General features: G+C 41.2%; 1 protein-coding gene across 1 annotated transcript; it reads left to right on the top strand.

The window, feature by feature from the left end:
• The first annotated feature begins 539 nt into the window (after positions 1-539).
• thbs2 (thrombospondin 2) lies at positions 540-17809 on the top strand. Its single transcript, XM_022762083.1, has 23 exons — positions 540-756; positions 1064-1135; positions 1474-2027; positions 2553-2637; positions 5072-5271; positions 6675-6812; positions 6898-6991; positions 7412-7582; positions 8435-8611; positions 8962-9135; positions 9623-9750; positions 9859-10011; positions 11296-11514; positions 11598-11705; positions 11801-11960; positions 12076-12194; positions 12287-12521; positions 13874-14101; positions 14224-14495; positions 14579-14676; positions 15123-15262; positions 16205-16235; positions 16609-17809. The coding sequence occupies exons 2-23, from the start codon at positions 1069-1071 to the stop codon at positions 16610-16612; spliced, it is 3555 nt and encodes a 1184-aa protein (XP_022617804.1). The 5' UTR covers positions 540-756; positions 1064-1068; the 3' UTR covers positions 16613-17809.
• Positions 17810-24763: the final 6954 nt, after the last annotated feature.

The following is a 24763-nucleotide window of genomic DNA, read 5'->3' as shown; positions in this document are numbered from 1 at the left end:
TATACCCCCCAAAACTCTCAGAATTAATTGTAATTCTGATTTTATTAATTGTATAGCAAACACATTTATGAAGTGCACCTACATGCTGCTGCAACTATTTTAATTGGTTTTGGTTTATTTACCAGCATAACTTTGTCCTTCCAGAGAAAAACAGCCCCTTCCCCCCTCCACTGCATCTCTCTCCCCCAGTGAAAGTGAATAGGCTCCATACACAGTGGGAAGGTGGCTTTGATAGGGAGGGGAAGGTGGGCACCACGGTGTGAGAGAGAGAGAAGGAGAGAGAGAGAGAGAGAGAGAGAGAAGGGGAGGAGGGGTCACAAACCCCCCCCCACCCCCCACACCCCACCCCACCCCCCAACCAGCCTCTGTGTGTGTGCACGGATAAGAAAATTACGCCATCGGAAGATAATTATGTAACTCTGTCTCTTAACAACCGATCACAGACGGTTCATACCCAAACGACTTTGATTGACAGGCTCTGTGCGAGCCTCTATATAAGAGGAGGGAGGTGGGTGCCTCAGTCACTGTTGTGCCTCAACTCCTCCAGACTGTGGATGTAGTGAACCAGATTGGACTGTACGTTTTTTTACGCACGAGGTTTATAGGAGATACCACTTCTCATCCATTTAATAATCGGCTCAGATCATCAAACAGCGTGCTACTTTCCCCCGATTTGAACTTTTATTTTTCATTTTCTTCTTGTCGGATATCTGACTGAATTAAAAAAAAAAAAAAAAGAAAAACTGCAAGCGTCAGGTAAGTTACACGGACGGCACAACAGCTGTATTTTTTTTAATAGAGTTTATTTAACGTTAAATGTGAAATTCCTTAACAGTTTTTCCAGTCTTGTGTGTGATGTTGTAAAACAATGTATCTCATTTTTATCTTACTACTTTTATCATCTCGCCTCATTTTTCTCTTTCGAATTATTCACTGTGTTACCGAGAAGCTCAAGTGCAAAGTCAACATTTGAGATGGATCCAGGATGTTGAAAAAAAGAGAAGAGTGACTTATAAACTCTTTTTTTTCTTTTTTTTTAACCCGTTTCTGTTGTGTTTTGAAGGAGATATGATACTCAGGAGAAGTCTCTTCTTGCTGCTCTTATCAATTAATTTCCTCCACGCATTACCTCAAGGTAAGTGGAAAACTTGTAAATGTGTAAATGCTTTTTAATTTAGACTAATAATAATAATTAATGCTAATAATAATATTAATAGTAATAGTCATTGGTAGAATTATTTTATTACTGAATCTAACTGAATGCTAAGTCTTTCTAACTTGAGGTGCAATCATCTATTTCAAGATGAAACTGAGTACTAAACCCCCCAAAACATTTTTCCATATGTTTGCCAAATTTTGACATTGTTTCTTTGTCTTAAAATGGTGATTCTAAAAAGCTTATGAACTCTTCTTTTCCCCTAAAATATATGTCTAATACATGGCAATTTGCATTTTTTCTTGTCTGATTTATAGATGGTGAGCAGGAGGACGAGACATCATTTGACTTGTTTGAAATCAGCCACATCACACGCAAAACTCTGGGGGCCAAACAGTTCCGGGGCCAAAACTCAGACGTCCCTGCTTACCGCTTCATCCGCTTCGACCACCTTCCCCCAGTGAGCCCCCCCATACTGAAGCAAATTCTACGACAGATCCAAAACAATGAGGGCTTTGTGTTTGTGGCCAGCATACGCCAGGACCGCGCCTCACGGGGCACCCTGATTGGTCTGGAGGGCCCTGATGGCCGGCGGCAGTTTGAGATTGTGTCCAACGGAAGAGCCAACACTCTAGACATTTACTACTCGGTGGACGGCTCGCAGAATGTGGTTTCCTTCGAGGACGTGGACCTGTCTGACTCACAGTGGAAGAATATCACTCTTCATATTCACGGGGAAAATGCAAACCTGTTTGTGGGCTGCAACCTGATAGACAGCTTCATCCTGGATGAGCCTTTCTACGAGCACCTGCAGGCTGAGGGAAACCGCATGTACGTCGCGAAGGGGTCCATCCGAGAGAACCACTTCAGGGTAAGGCCAAGACTGTGGCGTTTTGGTGCCTAGACAAGGATTTCCCTGGATCCGGGAGCTTTCATTGCCTTTCAACGTCAGTTCCCTCTGTGAGCTGGCCCCTACAATATTTTCTCACCTCTCAGAAGTTACGAGACACAAAACTGTGGTCTACTCTGAGCTTATAATAGAAGCTCATTTTAAACAGCAGTTTCCAGAAGTAGAGACTTAACATACTCCCTCTTCAAAGCGTGGCTCAATGTTGCCCTGGTCCCTCTGTGTGGAAAGGACTCCAAATTTAGCTTCTAAATTGCCCCTTGTGTGTAAACATGAGTGTGAATGTGTATGACAAGTTCAGGAGTAAACTTCTACGCCCAAGTGTAAATGTGTTTGTTAGACTGATCCCCAACACATCCTTGAATAGGAGTAAGTGGGTATAGAAAATGGACATTCTATATGTCACCTCTGAAATATGTCAAACTAGCCAAAATATATAATAGAGACTGTAACTGCGGCGACTGAGACATGTCTTTTCTTACCGAACAGGGCCTTCTGCAGAATGTGCGTTTCATCTTTGACACCCCAGTGGAAGACATCCTCCTGAGCAGAGACTGCGAGGTCACTAAGCCAGGTAAGAGTGGTTTTCTTGAAGGTGTTTAAACCAGCATTTACCCTTAAAGTTCCCGCTCTGTTGGAGTTTTTTATTGACACGATTTTCATAATCCAAAAGCTGAGTCAAAATAATTATATTTGCAAACAGTTTGAAGCTCGATACCTTGCAGATGTGACTGGGAAACTCATTCACATGCAATCCTCCAAAAGCATGGTATCTGTGTTTTGTTATGTGCCAACCACAGCAATTTTCCAGACCAAACAGTTTAGCGTTCTCAGTTGACTTCCCTTTGTATGAACTTAGCTCTTTCTTTTTTAAGTGGGTCAAAAAGCTTGCAGATTTGATATGTGGCAAGATCTCTCACCATTACTTCATATTTACGGAAACAGCAGTATCGATGCAGTGGCTTGAGGTCGAGCTGTGTGCGTGGTGAACAAAAGGAGATACAGATGCTTACATTTATTTCCTTTGGCAGTGGGCTCAGGATAATGCCTTGGGAAAGAAAATAGAAAAGAGAAAGTGAATGCTGTGCTGCAGAGCGGGGAGCTTCCACTTCCAGCTGCACACACAAACACACACACACACACACACACACAGTGAAGTCATGAATTGGCTGATTGGGTTGCTGTTCTCAGCTGAATCTTTGCTCTCGTGAGGAATAGTACCTCGTGATCGTCAGTGAAGCTCACGCGAAGAGTGGCTGCAACTTAAAAAAGAAAAAATACAGATATCTGAGTAACTATGTATATAATCATCTTTTACAGCAAGGCTACAGGGTCACCAGATCTGGAGACGGTGTCTTTGGCTTGCTGTGACAAAGTAAATCCATATGCAGTGAGTGGCTTTGTGCGTGATAGAGCAGTTGTCTCATTTCTGTTGCCACAAGCAGTGTTGAATTCCAGCTGAATGAGTTTATTTGTTTAACAAATGTCACCAGGACCTGGAAGTTTCCTGCATGCTGGCCGGTACCAGTCAAGGTTCTGCACTGGTAGCAATTTTAATGCCAAAAGTCACCAGCAAAGCCACACAACCCACACACTTATAAAACCTGTCATGTTGGACATTAATGAGCGGTATTAAACCTACCCAAGCTTTTTGCTCTTTTTAAAAAAAAAAAAAAAAAAAAAAATCTTTCCTCTATCTGTTGTACGAAAATAGAAAACGTCTATCAGGGACAAAAGAATGTGTAAATGCTTTCACAGACGAGCTAGCACGCGTTCACACGCACACACAGCGTGACGCCCTCCTGAGATTTGAATGAGTCCAGCAGACTGAAAAGGAAAGAAAACATAGCGCTGGCTACAGTGGGACATCATTGGGCAATTTGGATGACTTCTTGATTTAGAGTCCCTGCTCTACTATTAATCTTCACCAATTTACACAGCAAGATCCAAACCAGTTGCAGATATGTTGTGTGATTTGGCCGAATGACAGGCATTCCATGGCGCTATGATATGTGTCTTGTGTGTTTGTTTTCGGTGTCACACATTCGTAAAGTTCATGATAATATTGGGGTTCAGTTGTTTCAGACACCACCTTGGGGAATTATTTGAGGGGTAAATTGAGGGAATCTAAAGAATAGATACTGATAATTTCATATGGCTTAATGCAAACTCCACCCCACAAAAGACGCCCTGTCTTACTCAGTGATTTATGTTTTTGCCTGTCTATGTTGTGCAAAGATCACAACTGGCAAACACGTTACTCTGGACTGGATTTCCTGCTCCAACTTTGCAGATTGTGCAAAGACACCTCGACATTTAGCCTCATTACAGCCTTCAAACAGCCCTGTAGTTGAAGAGCACATTTCCTTTCACATCATGCACCGAAGGACCAGTTTCTAGTGTAAATCCTTCAGTGTTAGTAATGATTGATAATTTCTGTTACTCAAGGGACTTTCACCGCACTAATGTGATTAGTGTGTTGACATCTAGACAAGGGTATCTCTGGTGCCTGTGCTACTGATCAGCCCTAAGGGCAAGAGCACGAGCTTCACAGGCTCCTTGTAAATCCATCTGTGTGGTCACTCCAGTCTGCTAAGTTCATATTGAAAGTGTCCACTTATCTGAAAGGTCACAGGGATTTATGACAACGGTGTGGTTTTCTCATCAAACGAGGAACACCCAGATTTCTGCTTTTTGAGCTTCACAGTGCCACCCCCTCCCACCGTCCCACAGTCAGCCCTGCTGTCGTCTGCGGTGGAAAGTTTTACCGTCCCCGTTTCAAACAGATACATTTTTCAACTCAAACACCACTGACTCAACATCTGTTTTTGGGAACACAATAAACATTGTAATCACAGCATTGTTGTGATCTTTTGGCTGACTACAGGAAAACAGGAAATTGATTTGTTCCCTTTGAGTCCTTGAGTTTCACTCATCATATCTCTCAAATGTTTTCCATCTCCAGTCTGTGTTGCTTATTTGTTTTCTTGTTTTTTCCCCCCCACCAGATGATGCTAATATTGTGAGTGAGAGCACAGAAATTGTGGATGTGAGTCCTTCCATCACTACAAACATTATAGGTCAGAAGACAGATGAGATGGGAGCCGATATGTGCGAACGCTCCTGCGAGGAACTTAGCACCATGTTCCAGGAGCTCAAAGGCCTTCGTGTTGTCGTTAGTAACCTTATTGATGGCTTGCAAAAAGTGGTAAGTAGTGCACATGACATATGTGTCAGCTTGACTGATGCTCTCTTACATAGTGCAAATCAACATAATCCTGACTTGTGTTTGTTTTAGAAAAGCCACTGCCTGTTTCACCGTACTTTACCGGCCAGTTTTAGTGATGGATGTCAAATCACCACAATCTGTCTTTGTGCGAGGGAAGAAAATTAACATTTTAGAGAAAATTGACATTTTAGAAAAATAAATGTGTGGCAGTCAGGAGGTAAGAGGTTTGAATTAGGTTACTAGGTAACCTACATTGGTTTGAAAGCAAACATTAAGTAGCCGCAGGACTGTTTATAGAGTCGCCCGTGATGGCTGAACCCGCTTGACTCCTGCTATCTGTGGCAGCGTGAGTCAGACAGATTTTATGACATGTTACATGTGGATATAGGAAGTGTTCCCCTGGCAGCGATAGGGTCCAGTCTAATGTCTGGTTGTGTTTAAACAGCCCATGTGTTTCCTCTGGGAGCCTCCCAGCAATAAGAGAGACTGGGCATGAACCTTGGGAAAAAAAAAAAAAAAAAAAAAAAAAAAAACGGCTGGGATGAGAAGGGTCCCTGAGGCTCTTCCAGACCGAGTGGTGTCTTAGATTCTAGTGCTGCACACTGCTGCCTCCATTTTCCAAAAGGAGGAAGCATGAACACACACACACACACACACACACACACACACACACACACACACACACACACACACACACACACACAAACCTTTGGCAGCAGTTTATCGACTGACGGTTCCCAAGTGTTGAGGAGTCCAGCCAGAAATCCCCTGATCTCCAATTGGGTTGGAGGTTACAATGTGTACGACACTTTTCAATGGGTTATTTTCCTAGAAACATTAGAGAACGTTAGTGTTGAGAGTCACATTTTAGAATTAACGTTTTACAAGTATTCCAGTTAATACAGTAGAGTAGCTTTTTTTGTGTAGGTGTACCTCTTTGAGTTCATTTAGGTTTTGTAAGTTCTGAGGCTCAGAATGAAACGACCTCAAAGCATCACTGAACTGCAGAGGGATGTATGTTGGTAGGATAGGTTCATTGAAAAGGTGACAGGATACTACAGTTGGCTCTTAATTATTGTCATATGTATAGTAGCGGTTGAGTCTTTCAGAGAGTTATTTTTGTTTAATATAATGTTTAATGTTTAACTTGTCTATGAATAATATTTAAATTGTATAACACTACTTCTGCTGGAGCAGGATATACTATTCCTCCGTCCGCATGGTGAATATTAACCTCGCATGTGCTCTCCTAAAACAATCGGCTTGTCTGCGGGTGTATACCTTCACATGCTTAATGGAGTGCAGTATACCTGTATGATGTGTGTGTCCTAATCAATTTCCGACTGAGCTCCTTTTCCGACTGTCTGTTGTTGTATGTTCAGACGGAGGAGAACACAATCATGAGGGAGGTCATTGGGAAGCTGAACTCTAAGGAGAAAAACATGTGCTGGCAGGATGGCCGCCTGTTTGAGGATAAGGAAGACTGGGTGGTAGACAGCTGCACCAAATGTACTTGCCAGGTAATGCCAAGTCATAAAGAAATATGTACAGATTCACTGTGGATATCGGTGATCCTGATATATCTCTTATATTGAATGATGGCAGGAGTCCAAGATCGTGTGTCACCAAATCACATGCCCCCCAGTGGCCTGTGCCAGCCCCTCGTTTGTCGACGGCGAGTGCTGCCCCGTGTGTATACGTAAGTAGTCGGACCGTCCTATTAGCCAATGCACCTAGTGTTTAAATGCAATTATAAACACACATGCAATTTTATGCACACATGCTATTTTAAATTAATGGTGCAATATGCCATAAAAACAATATTCCACGCATATTAAATTTTAATACTACAGGATTGTTGCAGCCAGTTTGTCTTTGTGAGTGAACCACATATTTATTGGTCAAAATATAAGACACTAGTGGCTACTGCGGGTTTTTCAGATGAGGTCATATGATAAACAGGCTGACATAAAGAATAAAAATAGTGCAGACATGATCTTTTTCCAGCACTTTTATGGTTCTGTTTTAACAATGAGTACTGTAGATATGGGAATCTTTCTTATGCAAAAAAAAAAAAAAAGGGAACCAAATGTTGACTCTGTGCTTTTACATCCTCCAGCTATAGAAAGTGAGGACGGCTGGTCCCCTTGGTCAGAGTGGACGGAGTGCACAGTCACCTGTGGGACAGGAACTCAACAGAGGGGTCGGTCATGCGATGCAACCAGTAACCCCTGCACCGGACCTTCTATCCAGACTCGCAAGTGCAGCTTGGGCAAATGCGACAGCCGTGGTGAGGATATTTTTTAAACAGTTTTTCACTTGTCACTCCGTTTTCATAAACAGCTGACATCCAGTGGTGACCTCCTTAGTGCTGGTTGGATATTATCTTGATCGAAGTATGTGGCGCATGACTTATGGTACATGGTGCAGATGGTGCATGATTGAACTGTGGAAAAACTCAGCACTGAGTTAAATAAAAGATGAGATCCTCCAAAGTGCAGAAGACCAAGTTCACGCCTCCATAAATCTGTTGAAAATGCATCCATCTGAGTGAGGCTGAGTGAAGAGCTGGCTCGTATGGTCGGGCTGCAGGGTGTGCCCAGTCGAAGTTAATTCCAAATAAATCACTGTTTGAGAGGGTTTTTCAAAGTGCTATGACTCACCACTGCCTGCCATGCAAAAATATAAAATACTAATGGATTTGATCATTAGCTGTACCATATATGAGATTATGAGATGAGGGAGGTTTGGAGATTTTTCTAGATTTGTGCTGGATGCCGAAACCGATGGACTGGGTGTTTGATAAATTGTGGGATTAGCATTTGTTATTGCATGCAGCTAACATTACACTGCATCTGTTTGAGTGACTGAATCAGTTTAACCACTGCAGGATAGTTTACCCACGGTGACATAAATACTGGCGCAGGCATCTCAGAAAATCTTTGAAAGTGAGCCGTCATCGCCAACATCATGTGATGTTTACTTGTAGAAAATCTGGTGGTCATTTTTTTTTTTTTTTCTTTTTTTTACTTTTGCAAATTATATATGTCTGTAACTATTTTACTGAATGGAAGTCTAGAGGATAATACATGACATGTGTTTTGGTGATCTCTGCCTGATATGTTTGATGTTTGATACCCAGTTCGCCAGGACGGAGGGTGGAGTTTGTGGTCACCGTGGTCCTCCTGCTCTGTGACCTGTGGAGAAGGACAGATCACCAGGATACGACACTGCAATGCTCCCGTGCCACAGCTGGGGGGCAAAGACTGCGAAGGAAGCGGGAGAGAGACTCAGCGCTGCACTGCCAAGCCGTGTCCCAGTGAGTATTTCAGCCCGTGAAGGGAACATTCAACAGCGGCATCTCCATTACAACAGCTAGCGTCCGTGTCAAACAACCAGACTTCCTCATGCCTCATGGCTCCCTTGAGGCAACACTCCCCATGTGTTTTGGCCTCCTGTCTGTCTTTCAGGAAATGTTGACCCAAATCAGCTCAGTATGTTCTCTTGTAGTATTAAGTTCCAGGCTTCTGACTCTGGCTGCTTTTCAGATTTCAGGCTTTGAGTGTTGACACACTTTTATTTAGAAATACAGAGGTTGAAATATCAGTGGAATGAAATGCTTGACGTCAACGATTAACTTCTGAACATCTACCTCTGTATCTTTTTTAGTTGATGGTGGTTGGGGCCCTTGGTCTCCGTGGGCAACCTGTTCAGCAACATGCGGAGGGGGGGTCAAAAGTCGAACGCGCGAGTGCAACAGCCCTCAACCTCAGCATGGTGGCAAGAAGTGTATCGGGGAGGCCAACGACAGTGACAGCTGTAACAAAGAAGACTGTCCTATTGGTGAGCACTAGTCACTTTGCATTGTGGTTTTAGCCCTGGGAGCAGCATAGCTCTGGAGATGGCCCTGTTGGTCGGTCCACCACTTTGGTCCAGACTTAAATACCTCACCACATATTGTATGGATTGGATAAAATTCACAGTCCCAACAGGATGAATCCTACTGATGTTGGTGATTCCCAGATTTTTCCTCTCACATCCCCATCAGGTCAAAATTTAAATGTAGGTTATGACAAAATACCTTCAAGTGAGAATATACTGTATGTTGTAGTTTGGGTGAACCAACCCTTTAAAGTCTGGATTTTTAGTCAGACTGCAACTGTAGTGCATGTCCTAGCTTGTAGGTCTTTATCTTGAAGCATCAAGTTGAAATAGAAACCATTACAAATTACAGTTGAACCATTTGGAGACATACTATACAGATTTGTCCAATAATGTTTAATCAATTTCCTTTGTTTGTATCCATTCTTGTCATCTAAATCCCTTGCAGATGGCTGTCTGTCTAACCCATGCTTTGGGGGAGTGGACTGCAACAGCTCTCCAGATGGATCCTGGGAGTGTGGCCCATGCCCTGCTGGTTTCCGCGGAAATGGTACCCACTGTGAAGACATTAATGAGGTAAAGGTTCCTGTTTTTCTTATGTGCATAAGCAATACTTATATTCAAGGGTTCGCACGTGTAACTATTTGTTTGCATTTTGCTGAAGCTTTTCTTTCCCTCCTCCAGTGTGATATGGTGTCTGATGTTTGCTACAAAGTGAGTGGAACGCAACGCTGCGTCAACACCGATCCAGGTTTCCACTGCCTGCCCTGTCCCAAGCGCTACAAGGGCACCCAGCCCTTCGGTATGGGTGTGGAGGCCGCCAAGAAGAACAAACAGGTGAGCTGAGGTTACACTCATTCAGTGCCAGTAACAGACTATTGATCGAATGCCATTCAAACACGAGTAACTTTTGAAGAGGTGAAAACCAAATGTGGCAAAGGAAAGGATACAATGTGGCCCTTAAGCTCCAGGCAGATTTTTCGAAAAGCAGTCGTGTGGATTTTTCTATGTCAGATCCAAATTTATGAATGATGGAAGCAGCAGCTCGGGTGATTTATAAGCCTCAGTCTTGCAGTGAGAGTGCACAGTGCTGGAGGGGAGGCCCTGGGCCACCATGTATGAGTGTGACTCACCTTGACCCAGTATCAATAAGCAGAAAGAGAGGAGGGAGAATTGGACAACCCTTAACAACAAACATATGTCTTTGTTACTTTCATTGTAAGATCAGAGGAAGACTGAAACAGGTCTTTATGCTGTACTTTTTACTGTAAATATTGAATGGCTTTTATTCAAATAAAATGATGTGAAACCTTTTTTCTTAATTTTGGCTTTACCCACTAGACCTTTAAAACAACTTTGTATTTCAACTTTCCGCTCCTTTCCTAAGTTTTATCACCCTATCACAAGTAATATGACACGTCATATATGTCACATTAACTACTTGAGTGGAACAAACTGTTTTCTGCTCCCCTGTGATCACTAAATTTACATAGTTCCTGGAAAACTGAAAAACTTGCCATGCCACTCTGACCGACACACACATAGCATCCCTCGTCGAGCATTTTGTTGCTCTTTGGTTTCCGCAGCTGCTTGTCTTTGATTTGATGTCCCAATTTCACTAATTGATTTGGGAAAAAGGGAATTGTCTCATCGCTGGCATTAAGGGGCTCCATTTCATAGTTTTGATCAAAGGCCTGTTTTTGCCGTCACTTTCTGCTCTATGAGCTCATGGAGTGGCATCCAAGCTGGAGTCATTCTTAGTCCTCTGGTAATGAGTGGCAGCTGTGAATACCTTGTGCTGCAATGAAGGAGTAACAGTGGGTCACAGTGGGACTTCTGCGCCCAGAAGTGCCCCATATTTTGGTTTTGTCCAAAATCTTTCCATTAACATTTCACTTCATTTTGGAGAAGCCCTCAGTTTGTAGTGGCCTTCCAAAAAGAAAGCTACGAGGAGTCATCCTTTCACATGGAAACCATGTTAAAAGACTGACGACAAGGGTATGGTGGGCCATCTTGTTTTTGTTTTTTCTTTCAGGTGGATCACATCCAGTGTCACATGATGTTGCATTTGGTCGCTGACAAATCTCATAATACAGTTCCAACTGCCAATTTTTCCTTTAGGTGTGTGAGCCAGAGAACCCGTGCAAGGACAAGACCCACAACTGTCACAAGTATGCCGAATGTATCTACATCAGCCACTTTAGTGACCCAATGTACAAGTGTGAATGTAGGACCGGTTACGCTGGAGATGGCTTCATTTGTGGAGAAGACTCAGACTTGGATGGCTGGCCCAATCAGAACCTTGTGTGTGGCGCCAATGCCACTTATCACTGCAAGAAGGTATTTCACTGAACTTCATTATATTGTTTGATGTAGCCCATCCTGCAGTGAATCTAAACAACTGTATCTGGAAAACTTTTCAGGACAACTGCCCCAGCCTTCCCAACTCTGGACAAGAAGACTTTGACAAAGACGGTCAAGGAGATGCTTGTGACAAGGATGACGACAACGATGGAATTCTAGATGAGAGGGTACAGGAGTCTTTAACACCTGGACATATTTTATTCTATGATCAGATTCATTTTAATGAAAGAATTCCTTAACAAATGTGTACTTTCCACCACAGGACAACTGCCCCCTCCTTTACAATCCTCGCCAGTTTGACTTTGACAAGGACGAAGTCGGTGACCGATGCGACAACTGTCCCTATGAACACAACCCTGCCCAAATAGACACTGACCACAACGGAGAAGGGGATGCCTGCGCAGTGGACATTGATGGAGATGGTAAAATAGACAAACCTAAACATGTAAAATACTGTAATCAGTCCATCTAGGGCAGCTAATTATTATATTATATTTTAAATTCTCAAGAAAATGAAATGTCTTTTTTTATTCTTAGAAATTATGAATGAGAACGACAACTGCCCCTATGTATACAACACTGACCAGAAGGACACTGACATGGATGGAGTTGGTGACCAGTGTGACAACTGTCCACTGCTGCACAACCCTGACCAGGTACTGTGCCACACCGCATATAATGACACATTCCAGTGTAAGAGCAGGCACCGGAGGCGTTAACAAAGTTAACATGTGTATTTGTCCAACAGACTGACGTAGACAATGACCTGGTTGGAGATCAGTGTGACAATAACCAGGACATCGACGAAGACGGCCACCAGAACAATCTGGACAACTGTCCCTATGTTGCCAACGCCAACCAGGCTGACCATGACAAGGATGGCAAAGGAGATGCATGTGACTATGATGATGATAATGATGGTATACCCGATGACAAGGACAACTGCAGACTAACGCCCAACGCAGACCAGCTGGACGCTGACGGTGAGGATGTAACATTTAAAGAGTTTAAAGGTCGCAGCGTTGGTTTCATGCCATGTGCTTTTGACTCGTGTGAATCCAGCTGTTGATCTTAGTCTTGCAGAGATGTCAGAACAAAGCTTGCTGAAATTTTCCTACTGAGCCACAAATTACTTGTGATAACATTTTTCTGAGTCAAAGCTAGCTAACCTCAGACTAACCGACAGCATTTGTACTTAGATGTTGGAGCTTTCGAATGTAACATGAGCTTCTTCAGCAGATGGATTTGCCCGGTTGTCAGGAATTGTCGATGCATAGATTTCCCGTTTTTCTGAGCACTTCAAGGATGTTTTGTCTCTCTTGGCTTAAAATTCAAGATTGTGAGTTCATTCTTGACCTGAGTAACAGAAGTTAACAAAAATATCATCATTAATTAATGAATTACCATTTGATTACCATTAGTTAATAATCACCATTAATCTCACATGACCAGATTATGACACATTAGCTGTACTTGTCAGTCTGGGAATTGATAATCCATAGCTAGATACATAGATTATATAATGGCCCATTATTTTCTGTCTGTTGTCACTTTGTGCTCATTACTTAGCGATGTTCACATTTTGTTAGCAATTAGCTTCATCTGCTGCAGGTGTGAAATGCAGTTGCTGTGGAAAGAGTCAACGACTGGATTGGCATGGGTGATGTCATTCTGCATGACTTCAGTGAGCCGCCCAGGAGGGCACACGTCAGCCCCTGAAGTTTTTCTTTCCTTTAGGCTTTTGCTCGTGATGAGTCCACAGTGCCAAATTTAAGCAGGGTTACCTTGAGTTTTTACAGCTGTCTGTAACTGGAAACAGACCACGAGAAGGAGAAAGGCCTTGGACACTGACGCTTTCACGCTCTTCACAGCTCGTCAGATAGCGTTTATTTGATAGAATCGTTTTAGCACCTTGTGCAAAATAACAAAGACGATGACAGAAAGCAGCGAGCTACCTCCACACAGTGGCCTTCATTAGCCACTGGCATCCTTTCCACTTCCAGCTCCTGGCCTGCAGTCTGGCTCTAATAGACTTCAGGCCTCAGATAGTTACAAGTATCAGTGGAAGTTGTCACAGCATGAAAAGATGGTTGATTTGCCTTAGTAGACTTGGCAAAGGTATGAAAGCCAGTTTCCTGGGAGGAATTGCTATTTTTTCCATTCATTTTCAATATTAACTTGGACAAGCTCCTCAACACTCGCTGCTGTGGGAGTATTATGACACTCACATTAGCTGCCATAGAGATTTTTCAACCTGTGGAAAAATGTAGTATATATCGTGCATGTCTAATTTAAATCAGGTCAGACCTAGTTATTTGATGTATTTTTTTAACAGGCGATGGAAGAGGGGATGCCTGCAAAGATGACTTTGACAACGACAGCATCCCAGATATTCTTGATGTGTGTCCGGAGAACAGCGCCATCAGTGCCACAGACTTCAGGAAGTTCCAGATGGTCCACTTGGATCCTAAGGGAACCACTCAAATTGATCCCAACTGGGTGGTCAGACACCAGGGCAAAGAGCTGGTCCAGACTGCCAACTCTGACCCAGGCATTGCAGTAGGTGAGCAGCACACATATGTTTCCTCTCCTGCAATCTTTTTGTTTTAATTTGCTGCTATTTAAAAGATTTGAAACTCCCTTCAACTGTGCAGAGTCCTAACAGCTTCTTTGACACCATCACAGGTTTTGATGAGTTCAATGCAGTGGACTTCAGTGGAACGATGTACGTGAACACAGACAGAGATGATGACTATGCGGGCTTTGTGTTCGGCTACCAGTCGAGTGGGCGCTTTTATGTAGTCATGTGGAAGCAGATCACACAGACTTACTGGGAGGACAAGCCCTCCAAGGCCTTTGGCATCTCTGGAGTTTCACTCAAAGTTGTCAACTCGACCACTGGCACTGGAGAAAACCTCAGGAATGCTTTGTGGCACACGGGCAACACTCCCGGACAGGTGGGCAGCGGTCTAAATACCAGTGGTCTGTTTTAAAGGCTGTAGCAGTATTAATATTAAGTACTGTTTACTATTTTATGTAGGTGCGTACTCTGTGGCATGACCCCAAAAACATTGGTTGGAAGGATTACACAGCCTACAGGTGGCATCTCATCCACAGACCAAAGACTGGCTTTATAAGGTAAGAAATGAAGTTCACCACAACGAGACAACCTGTAGTTTTTCTGTTTCAGTGTTAGGCTACTTTGACTGCAGGACTCCAAAGAGCTACAGTATGTGTTTTACTGCAGTTTTTCTGTCACATGGCCTTTTAGAGCCTCACAGAAAAGACTAGAAAGAGTTGAGACACCGAGAACAGAGAGAAACAGAAGAGCACAAACAAGTCACTTAGTGACAACACAAAAGAAGTTTACAAAAATGAATTGGTGAAATGTTGGTTTAGCCATAGACACAGATTTGTGTACATACAGCCAAGGTGATAAATGTATATTATGGAGATTGATGTACAAATGGCCAGTTGTCAGCCACTGAAATACTGATAGTATAGCGATAGAGTATGCCGTATATTTGTGAGCACCATAATCTCATTGCATTACAAACTTCATGCTCACCCTGTTATTTCTGCAGGGTTGTGGTCTATGAAGGTAAACAGATCATGGCCGACTCAGGACCAATTTATGACAAGACCTTTGCCGGAGGAAGGTTAGGCTTGTTTGTCTTCTCGCAAGAGCTGGTGTTCTTCTCCGACCTCAAGTATGAGTGCAGAGGTTAGTACAAACACTTTCATGACTTTAACGTTATAACCAGTAATGTTTCTGACGTGTATGTACGTGTGTGTTTGTATGTGTATGATATTGAATTTCAAAAACAGAAACTTGCGATGACTAAGACACCCACACTTGTGTACTAAACCTTGTGCAGCTACGATAATGTATTACAGTATAGCTTGTACCAAAAATTGTCACATACACTCGGAAATATTAGCCAAGCTTTCGGATTTTTTTTTTTTTTTTTTCCCTTTTTGTCCACAACTTTAGCAGACAATAGCAGAAGTGTGTAATTATGTGTATAATTAGTTTAGATTTCTTTGATTGCGGTTTTTCAAGTTGAGATAAATTATTCGCAACTGTAGAATATTGCAAAAAACCCAAGGAAAGTGCACTAAATGCTTTTGTTGCAACCATCAGATGCCAAAAAAAAAAAATATTCGTAGTTAATAGCAGTTAAGGATTCACACTGTAATTCCTACATTTGTCCATGTGGGGGAGCTGTTCCTTACAGTTTGAGCTGGTTAATGAATTAGATTAAATTATGATTTAAGACATGATAAACTTTTTTTATGGGGTTGGGAGGACAGGTTAAATCATCCTGTCTCTGACGCAGGGGTTAGCCATGTTTCTACATATACATCCAGATATCGTGAATTCCGTAACTCTTTAAGTAGAAATATTGTCTTAGGTATCAAGTTCTTAGAATGCAGTGTGACATAAGTGTGATGCAGGCAGACTTTACATTACATGATCGCAACTTAGGCATTTGATCTTTATCGATGTTTAAGGTATGACTGCAGCAAGTGTGTGTGTGTGTGTGTATACTGTATGTATGCTTGTGTAATGCGGACATATGTATGGACATTGGAGGAGAAAACCTCCATGTTTGGATAATGTGAGTAAAGTCTTCAAACCTTCAACATCTTTTTCAAACCTCAGATAAACCGGAGTTGCCAACAGTGTTCACGAGGTAATGATGATGATGAGAGGGGTTATGTGTTGTGTGTTGGCTGAAGCAAGAAAAAGAGTCACGCTTATTTGTTTGTGTTTTGTTTGTTTGTGCCTGTCAGCTTGCCCATGTACAATGCCTCAGATGCATTGTGAAAGGCCTTGCGTATTGGTCCAAGGACCTTCTTCAGATCTTCTGTTGAGTGCTAAACAGTGAAAAATCAGCCTGCAGCCTTTTCACAATCACAGCCATGTTTCTGCAGACACGCTTTCTGGCGCACACAATGCACATGTTGTTGCACTCTGGCACTTTGACTGCGTGAATCTCATTGAGTGTCCTAGTTTTGATTATAAATGTGGCGGTAATGGAAGTTATTTTCTCAATCTTTCCGCAGATAACTGAATCAAGTCGGATAGAAAAACATCAGACGGCAAAAGACAAGAATCTCTCAAAGTAAACATTACATCATCGCTAAATCCATTTCGATGTAAATGAGACTTTCCATACTTTTCCATGTTTTGCCCTTGATCCATCCACTGGAGAGGAAAGCATGGCCAATTTCAGTTTTCCTGGTGACTTATACGTATTTCCCAAGCTGGGAAAGAAAAACTGATGGGAGTGGACGAGTTTAAAAAAAAAAAAAAAAAAAAAAAAGGCTCCCCAGAATATCCAGTTATAACTTGTGTACCTATGTCTACATTTTTAAAGGATTCATTGTACAACCACTTACATGCTGTTTGTGCTTTCCAACAGTGTCTTAGTTCTTACAACTTGTAAGTGACTCAGTTCTTCTATGTTTAATATGTTTCGTTCTGTTTGGGATTATGAGGTTCGCACATGGCTTCTGTCCTGCAGAACAACTGATCATAGTGTCTGACAAACATAAACTGTAACCAAAGCATAATCATTTAGCCGTCTCAAGTACATTACTATTTCTCTTCATTCTTTTCATCCTGAAGTTGTGTTTAGTTTTGTTTTGTATTGGGGTTTTTTTTTTTATACGGAGAACGTGAGTGAACGATTTAATTAAGCCATTTTAGTAAGTGCCAAAGATGTTTATACTAAGTCTGTATAATAATTCCTTTTGTAAATTATTTATTCCCTGCTTGTTTTGTTTGTTTGCATTTATGCTTGTAAATAATTATTTATTTGTTTACACTGACAAAACACATAATTGAACATCACAAACATCAAGATAACACACTATAGCATTGCCAGTTTTTCGGTGTTGTCATGCACTTCCTTAACTTGTTAGTTTTTCAGATCTTTTTGACCATCTGTAGTGTAAGACTTTGGGGAAAGGATAAACATCAGCTGCTTCTTAAATAATCACATACATAAACACGTGCTGTGTTTACGTATGTGATAGTAGCTGCCAGAGAACATTCATTCATTCTGGTGGGATGTGTATGTTAAAGAAAAGCCACTGTGTTTATTTCCATAGCCGTCCAGACAGGGCCTCATTGTCCTCAAAGTGATATATCACTTCGGTACACGTGGAACATTTGTCAGTTCTCATACTCTGCGTCTTATAAATGGTCCATCATCAAAACTTGCTGCATATTGGGCTACATCTACAAAAAAAAAAAATTAAGTAGATCAAGGTAATAACATCAGTCTGAAAGGTATGAATTAAATACAACTGCAGTTTAAGTGCCTGATTCCCAGTAAATCTAATGTTGTGTACCGAGCGCCAAGTGACATATCACATCAACAGCTGAGAGTCTGAAGTGCAACAGTTAGTCATTATGTGTGATGGAGTCATGAAGATCAAATACAGTGAAAACATTTTATACAAATTACCTTTTTTTCTCGTCATAAGTATCGCTTATGGATGTTGTGAAACTGTTCGGTGTTGGCTGAAAAGGAATCCAGATGAAGGTCTCTCAAAACAAAGTGTGACTGTGTGGTGTGGGTCGAGGACGTGTTAGTGTACAACCTTGCTGTCGTTAGTGTGTATAGCATTCCTGTTCTTCCGTGTTTGGTTTCCATCTTGTTCATTTTGTTGAGAGTTTGCAATGCACAAAATGTAAATGTTTTTTTTGTATACTTGTGTTGTTAGATATACATTTTCTACAAACATTAGTGTAAGATTGTTCTGTTTCCTAAATAAATCACTTGTACACCATTCTGTTGATTATGTACACGAGGATTGACAGATATCCCAATGTAATTACTGTTGTATAATGTATTTTAACCAACATTACTCATACAGTATAAAATACTAGCTAAAATACATTTTAAAGCATATGGCTGGTGTTTATGTTTTTGTTGTGCTCAACAAATGCCATGCATAGACAAAAGCTAAGATTTGCATTACACAGTCTCTTCATTCAAAAGTTTCTCAAACTGGAATAAATTGTATAATTGTTAGGGACTATTTTCAGTGGCGGATTAATACATGATGCTCAAAAAAATGCTCGTTCACTTTAAGATGTAGCCCATTTTATGAAAGTGAAGAAATGTTTGAAATGTAACTTCAATTCAAAGGAAGGTATGCTCAAACCTATGGCAACCATTGTAGAAAACTGTATGATATAGTAACATTAATTCAACTAATCCTGTCATTCATGTTTTCTTTTCAAATTTACCACATCCTGTCTTTTTGAAAGGTTTATCAAATATACCAAGTTTGCCTGATCCATGTCCTGGATGCACTCTAGAACATTGACCTGAATATGAGCAGTCCATTTCCTGTAAAAGCCTCCATCTTTACTAGGTCAGTTCCTAAAATACTCTCCATGGTAAAATAAAATTAGAAAGAGGTCTTTGTTACAATGCTCAACTGAGTTTGCAGAATCCTACGGTTTCTAGAGATGAAGGGGTTTTCGGTGGTATTGCACCAGACCATCTGTCTCACAGTGCGGAAACCAGGGAGGGAAGGGGTTAAATAAATGATGTTCAGGCCAGGAAAAAAATGCGCTATTAGGGAAAATGGGGAAGTCAAAACCTTGCTCTCGTAGCTCTGTGGCAGAGATATTTGGGTCGAGGCTCTTGGAATAGTCCACGTGGCACACACCAAAGATTGGCTATATGGGTCTGGCACCGGTGGCTGGTTTCAAGCCCAGAGCACGTTCCAGGGTGGTTCATACAGCTTTGCCAGAGGATGTCAATGTGTGACACAGTAAACCCGGCTTTTTCTGCTGAGGTGAGTATTTAGCAACCAGCGAGCATTTTAAAAGGATGAATAACCTCAAACAAACTGGCTGCAATTAACTGAAAGAACATCAAGACAAGTTCACTTTCACCCGTGGTTTTTAAGGAGAAGTGTCACAAGGTGAGCAGTTTTGGATTAACCCCAAGGATGAGAACATTGTTGCCGAATGAGTTAAAGATCAGACAGTTTGGTGTTGGCGTGTATGTATTTGGAGGTACAAATGTGGAGTTTGGCACCAGATTGTCAGTTTTAACAGCACAGAGAGACACACACACAGAGCTGAGGTTGGAGAGGGAAGCCTCTTATTCAAATACAAGTTTAAAAAGGAGAGCTGCTCTGTGGGTGATGTTCCCCCTCAGTCACACGGGTGTGAAATACCAGGCTGTCCAGTGCTGGGCGACAGTAACAGACAACATCCCACTCGCTGACTTTCTACACTCTGACTCTACTTCCGCCTCTCTCTTTTCTCTACATGACCATTTTTCATGTCATTTGCTTATGTAACTGTATGAAAATGTACTTTTCTTAGCGAGACACAGCTGAGCATCTAAAAAGGGGGAAAGATAAACTCAACTTTGGGGTTATTTAAGAAATCTGCACACATATCTGAATCACATTAACACCTTTCAGAAAATATGAGACCTTAATGACAAAAGTCGTTGCTGATACAGCCAGAGATTCATCTGGTCCAAAAAATCTTATTTTTCTTAGAACGTGGAAGAAATCAGCCAACAGCTGATATAATTTCATCTGTTTGCACTGCAAATCAACTTCTTCTTCAAAAACTTTTGTGGGTTAATCGGCCTTTTTCTCATATCAAAAGATATGTATTTCTTTTTCTACAAATATATTATCTGTTAAAGTGAGCTAGTTTAACATTCTGGGAAATGCACTTCTTCATCTGTATGGAATGAAGCTGCAGCCAGCAGCCGGTTAGCTTAACTTAGCACAAAGACTGGAAACAGCTGGAAACACGAAGGCAGCTAGCCGGTCTCTGTCCGAAGGTATCAAGCTCCACCTTTCATATCAGACCTCAATAAAACCTCAACCTATGCTTAAACTCCAGCCACCCAGTCCAGTGCATCGACGGAAACAAACTTTTGATCAAAGAGCAATTGTAGCTTTGACTCCTGGGAAGCATACTTTTTGGCTTCCCAGAATCCAAGAGAAATCAACATTTAGTGTTCCCACTGGCTCCTTTAATGAGTCAACCTATGTTGTTGCTGAACAAAGTGACTGAGGGGCTGCCAAGGGCAAGTGTGCTAGGAAAGAAGTGGGTCTGTCATTTGAAATAAAGTAAGTCATTTATTTCAGGGCATGAGTTCCTCTAGTCACTGGGAAAATATCCATGGTCCTTCTCTCTGCCAACCTTGGGGGCGCACACTCGTTGCACCCAGAAAACAGAGGTGCCAGAGGCTCTGGGCTGCGAGCTGAGGTCCTGCAGCACAGGGGCTCCAAGCTGTCTATAAGAACCCAGCTCTCTGATATTACTCATGGCTTTGAGAGACATGTTTGAAATGACTGACATCAGAGAGTGGTACAAGAACGAGTCAAGAAGCAAGGACTAAAAAGAAGTAGAGGAAATGTGGAAGAAGGAAAAGAGAAAGGAGTTTTCCCATGCAGCAGTAATTATATGTTTGGACATTTGCTCAAATCCAGGCTGAAAAAAGGTACTCATCTTTTGAGATGTATATATTCAAGAAAACCAAATGGAACTACATTTTTTTTTTTTGCACAGATAGCCTGATCCTCAAAAAACGTCCAGGCAGGGTGTCAGAGCAAGGCTTGTTTCCACTTAGGTCTTGATGGCATCGGTGTGAAACTGAGAACAGATGCATTGGGTCTCATTAAATCAGGTTGTGAAGTCTTGGCCTGGCAGTAACCTTGCACAAAACAAAGCCAGACAGTGCAGAAAGCTGCAGGCCCTCTAAAGGCTGACTTATCTGATTTACAAAAATAAACTCTAAACAAATACAACCATATCTTTTGGAGAGAAGAGATCATCAAGATACCCCCTCACTTCCCTTTGCTTTGAGATGAATCACATTTCATTTGTTTTTAATGGTATCATCCAGGAATGAAAACGTCCGTGAAATTGTTTAATATTTGGAGAGCGGTGTTGGCTGGGCATTGAGATACTTGAGCCACATCAACACAACAAGACATCCTGTGTCACCAAAGAAGCTTTAATCTTGGGTTGGATGACTTTCAAGTACTGTATTAACTTTTTTAAAATAACCCGATAAGTGCTCGAATCCGCTGTTGCTTCGAGAAAATCTGAACGGTGAGTCAGTCTGAAACGGTGCCAGCGAAGTGTCCTTGAGCAAGACACAGCCTCCACCTGCTGAAGTAGTCAACAGCGCAGGTCACACGAAGGTGAAAATTAAACTGAACCATTCTGAAATGAGAGATAAGTTGACATTGCCCGTATGCCGCAAATACAAAAGATCACACAATTTGTTGGATGTACAGCTACACACTGGGTCTGAGGGAATTCTTACATGCAAGATTTTGTGACAGACAGACAAGTTCCAGCTGGAAGTCAGACTTTGTACTTCTTTGCCAGGCTCTGCTCACTGATGGGTGCTGTCCACTGGAGGCATGTGGAAGAGTGTCCAAACTTTTGGCGCACATAAATATTTTTACACAGTCCAGACATCATGTTTCACTAAACCTGCATCTGTAATAACAGTGAAGCCAAATATGCATGTTGCTGTATTGTCACAAGGCTTTGTCTGTTTGCTGCTTGAAGCTGTAAACCAACAAAAGTGAGAAAAATCAATCACCTGTGATCAGTAAATTTAACCAGTAACACTTTATATCACTAAATAAACAGAATAAACAGTTTATAACAGACTATAGGCTAGTTGTAATACAAAACAATCATTTTTCTTATCAAGTGTTGTCATTGGTGTATAAACAGTTAATGAATTTTTTGATAGGACAGCAATCAAACTTAATGACATTTCATTACCCACACCAACAAATCTACATACTTGTAATATGATGTAGCATTGTATTTACATTACATGTACAAATCAATCAGGTATAAAAGTGTTCAAAACCCATGAAGACATGAGGAGCTTGACGGTTCACTTGCTAGATTTCTTCCTCCTCATCAGTGTTTGTTCTGTTGTCAGGTGAAGAAGTGAAGTAGTTATGAATAAAATTTAAAAGGTATTTATAATAAAATATACAGTGGGGTCCAAAAGTCTGAGAGCGCTTTTCCATTCACTATATCTGTTTACAACTACATTACAGTGTGTTATTAAGCATTCATTAAACATATGCTGCTCATAAAAGCTAAATGGGGTGGTATTAAAACAAAATATTAGCATTTTTGCTTTCAAGCATTTTAATGGTTTTGGTAAGAAAACTTTATAAACTCTAAAACAGTATTTCCAGTTCTGTTCAGTGGTGGATCAACACGTCAGGAGACGACTCTTTATGAGCGGGACTACAATGCTACAATCTCCCCTCTCTTTTTCACCAGTGGAAACAAGTGATCATAGCATATCCTTTTACATCTCTGATGGGTTTTTCAGCCATGTTGCTTTCAGCTGTAATGGAACATCCAGTCGTGAAAATACACATGGCAAGCTGTTTGAAGATATCAGCCATTCTCTCCTCTATTTCTTTTTCTTTCTTTTTTTTTGTCATTTCCCCATTGCAGAACTGCTGGATAACTGCCAGAGATTTCCATTCTTTGTGCTAAAGCAGTTTATTTTATTAATATTTGAAGATATCAAATAACATGAATTTTCTTTACTTCAAAAACGAAACTTTAAACAGGTGTATTAAGAAACACTTTGGTGTTATTTCATTTCAATTTACAAAATAGAAAAACAAATTTCTATATTCACCATTTAATATTATAACATATTATTGAATTTCAGTGATACCTTTGAGGAAATCTGACAGTTTAGCTGTGATAATAATGCGTGGTATAAGTTCTGATTTTGTTGTAAGTGACTTTTAACTTAGTTCTGAACAGAAATGCACAAAAATGTCTGGAAACATCATCAATTTTCCCTTTAAGTGATAAGAACATAGACAGCAGTTAAACTGACGTTAACATTTTCCATGTGTCCTCAACAGACCGCGCACTTCAGTGCCAACACTTCAGCTTGCTGTGTGCTGATTGATTGAAGGTGACTTATCACCAAAATGGAGAAAATGAGAAATTGCAGGGTTCTGGTTTTTCTTTCAACCTAAATAATTCATCTTAAAGAAAATGTGGTGAAGTCTTTGACCGCACTTCCCGCTGTGCCAGCATGCACCGCCTCCAAAACTAATGATATAGCTGGATATATATAGCCTGGCTGGTTGTAAAATCAAGTCAAGTTTTTTTTTTTTTTTTCACATGTTAACAGTCTTCCGACTTCTGTGAGAGGGTTGTTGGCTGCGCAGCTGTTGGCACTGTCTAAAACAAAGCAATGTCAGAATGTGTGTGTGACAAAAATCTTTCTAGGCAATCCTTTCACTACCAAACAGTTGGAATATTTTCACAAGCTATTTGGAAAAAATGTGATGTGGCCCTTTTTTTTTAATGCTTGCTGGAGCAGTAAAAATGGCCCTGATAACTTCAGTCATTTGTAAGAATGCTGACACAGAACTATGGGGGCTCACTCTGTGTCTGATGGTCCTGCAGACTTTAATGGTGATTGTGAGGTAATTACTGAATTTTATTTTTGGGTGAACTTTCACCTCATAAACTAATCATCACATGGCCTTAATGACTTTAGTAACATAAAAGCACAGTAAAGTACTTTACTATTGATTGGATTTAAATGCCACTTTGTGTTTTACTTTTGGTCTGTTAGGTTTTAATGCAGGGTTTCCAGCTTTACTTAATTGGATTTTTTTCTTATTCTGTTTTTGAAGTTGTTTCTCTGGCCACCTGGAACATTTAAGTCCAATATTTACTGCCCTTTTAGCTTTGTTTTGGTCTCTACCGACTCTTTAGGGAAATATGTAGCTCTAACAGCTGCCTCAACATCTGGAAACAATGCTGATGAGAGCAGTGAGCGTGAAAACCAAAACAGTAAAGTCGTTGACTGTAAAACCAAAACTATGAGCTGAAGTGGTCTGTACAGCTGACGGGAAGTGCAGAGTTTGTTTGACATTACGAGGAACTCCTTCACATTATACATAGTGATTTCATCAATTGATTATATTAAAATGTTGATTGGAATTCCTTCAAAGGAGCTATTTGTACGTCTTGATATTGCTACATAGTCAATGTTAGCATTAACAGCTGTTCACTTACCAGTCTAGAAGAAACGTTGTGAGCTCAGCTTCAAACTTCATTCCTTTACTTGCCAAGATCTGTGTCCAGCGGTGGAAAGCAGCTGGATCTTAACTCTTGTTTTGCTTCTATTGCTTCTATTGC

Source organism: Seriola dumerili, unplaced genomic scaffold (genome assembly GCF_002260705.1).
Source record: "Seriola dumerili isolate Sdu_G_001 unplaced genomic scaffold, Sdu_1.0 BDQW01000024.1, whole genome shotgun sequence".
NCBI classification, from domain to species: Eukaryota; Metazoa; Chordata; class Actinopteri; order Carangiformes; family Carangidae; genus Seriola; species Seriola dumerili.
This window is presented reverse-complemented; position numbering and strand designations above follow the sequence as displayed.